This window comes from Clinocottus analis, unplaced genomic scaffold (genome assembly GCF_023055335.1).
Source record: "Clinocottus analis isolate CAN_PGR_092001 unplaced genomic scaffold, fCliAna1.0.p SCAF_39, whole genome shotgun sequence".
Lineage (NCBI taxonomy): Eukaryota > Metazoa > Chordata > Actinopteri > Perciformes > Cottidae > Clinocottus > Clinocottus analis.
Window position 1 is genome coordinate 360,082 of NW_027176142.1, and position 2,500 is coordinate 362,581.

At 47.1% G+C, this 2,500-nt stretch overlaps 1 protein-coding gene across 1 annotated transcript in view; it reads left to right on the forward strand.

Annotated features, from left to right (window-relative positions):
- The window catches only part of cacna2d3a (calcium channel, voltage-dependent, alpha 2/delta subunit 3a), a 92,645-nt gene that overhangs the window by 48,007 nt on the left and 42,138 nt on the right, over positions 1-2,500 (forward strand). Inside the window, 2 exon segments of the mRNA XM_068596655.1 lie at positions 1-54; positions 56-121. Of these exon segments, the coding sequence (XP_068452756.1) occupies positions 1-54; positions 56-121 (120 nt within the window).

The window sequence follows — 2,500 nt, forward strand, 5'->3', positions numbered from 1 at the left end:
ATCTCCACGCTGGCGGACGTGCAGGAGAACGTGATGGAGTACCTCCACGTGCTGAGGCCGTCCCAAGGTGATCGACCGGGAGCACGACACGGTGTGGACGGAGGCCTACATCGACACCACAGTGAGTTTCATGCATCCCATGCGCTGGTTTTCCACTCCCCACAGCCGGCACTCACCACACTGGGTGAGGACCCACAATGCTCTTTGATCGATCCAAAGATTTCACTTTATTCTTCTAAGAAAACAAACTCCATAATGTAGGTAAAAAGTTTCATTATTATCTTCAGAGACGACTTTTTTTAATCCGAAGGAGAAGAGTAGGGATGAAATGCAAGCGGAGACCTGACGCTGTGTTTTCCTCCGCCTCAGGACTGAAACCTGTGAAAGTGTGTGTGAGCAGCAGATGGATCCATTAAGTCAATGTGTGTTGTGTGTGTGTGTGTTTGGGAGTTGTGTAGCATGAGTCGAACACACTGTGGCACATTGGTGAGTCGGTCTGTGATCTCAACCTCACAGACCGGACTATTGTACTCTAATATCGCCGCAAGCTCATGAAATCAAATCTTTGCTGAATTCTCTTGACATGCTTTATAGTTCTGTGGCACAGACATCATCATCATCATCATCATCATCATCATCATCATCATCATCATCCCTAAAAACCACCCCAACAGATTACACCGTTATAAGATACATATCCTCTTTTCATCCTTTACATACACACAATAACCTGGACTTTTCATGCATGCACAATGCTTCTCTTTTCTTGGTATTTGTGCTCGGCCATGAAGAGTAAATAGTCGACGTTTTGTCTTCTACTATTTTTTTTGAATAGCTCATGAGAGAGCGCTTCAAAACTGGAAGGAGACAAAGGGAAGTTCCCTCCAGCAGAAAACACACCGGCCATCAACACTTTCTCTCTGCGATCCTCTTCGTATTCCCTTTTCCTTTCCTCTGCTTCTTCCTTCTCTTTGCCCTCATTACCTCATCATGTTTCACTGAGTCAACAGCAGCAGCTTCAGTGTTTCCTCTGCTGGGACCCTCCAGGACATGAAGCTCTCCTCTCTTGACACAGTCACTGTTTTAAAGTTGCAGTCAAAGTCACTTTCGGTGGATTTTCAGGCGCCCTCAGATGCCGGCGCTCCGTTCAGAGGAAACGCTCTGAAAGGCGTTCCAACACTTATTGACCCTTTCTCTCCTCCCTCCTCCTCAATCTGCTCTCTTTAGCTCCCCCAAGCACAAAAGGTAAAAACATGAAACCTGACTGAGGTCATCGCTGTATTGTGCTGTGTTGAGGTGTGTTTTTCCTGTGCATCTCATGTGCATGAGCGTTTTTGGTTTTCTGGTCTCTGCGACATGACCGCTGTGATTTAACCACATGGCATTTTCCTGTGCGTCAGTGTCGTACGTCGCTCCTCAACTTCCTGGTTCAAACCATTGTGGTTTGTCAAAAGGTCCAGTCGCTCTCCTCTGCACGTCTGATGGAGCACACGTCTGCACACGCTCTCCATCATCCATCATGAGTGGCGCTGTGTTGGCTGTGCTTTGTGTCGGGCTGGCGGTGTGGACTGTGTGTACATGTGAGGCTGTGTTTTTTGCTCTTTGTGACTTTGGTGTGAAAAAACAAGATTGCCTGTGTTATTTGTCTTGGTAGAATTCCCCAGAAAAAGCTTTTTTGTCATCTTGTGGGTGCAAATCCAATAGCCTATAATGGACTGGTGGGATGATATGTTTCTGCTGCCTTTTTTGTTATTCTCAGTGTTTTATTTTTCCAGTGTTTTTGTGAATCATATGTGCGTTGAGATAAGCAGCTCTATAATCATAACAATGACGCTGGAAACAGAGCGGAGCCGTCCATCAGACAGCCGTCTGACACTCTGTTGGTGTGCTGCTTTCGAGCTTATTGACGTCCAAGCCGCTCAGCAGAAAACAGAAATAGATATCATATTGTCAGAGATGATAATTGGGATTAGCGAGGAATCTGAACTGCTTCTTTGCACATAATCACCCAGCAGCTCTGACCTCGCTGCACATCAGTCCTCTGAGAGCTAAGTGATGAGCGGCTGGATTCATGTTCCTGGGCTGATGCGTCTTTCCACTTGTACCGTCCATCCTGCCTTCTTCCTCTGTGCTCCATCCCTCTCAGTGCGACCCAGTAGTTCTTCCTCTTTCTCCTCTTTCTTCCTCTCCAGCTCTTCTCCCCTCTGCTCCTGTTCTCTCCATCGTCTCACCAGCTTCATCCATCATTCTCTGCCTCATTTTGGCTTTGTTTCCCTCTCTGGGATGAAACTGCCACCGGAGCACAGGGATGATGGGGAGAGACACATGGAGTGAAGGAGATAGTGAAGGACGAGTGTAGGAAGGGCGAGAGAGAGAACGTGAGATATCTGAAGACCTTTAAGGATGTGAGGGAGGATGCAGGGATGAGGAAAAGGGCTCAAAGTTCAAGATGGATCATGTCGGATTGGTTTCACCTGAAAGGATGAAGACACATGAGAAT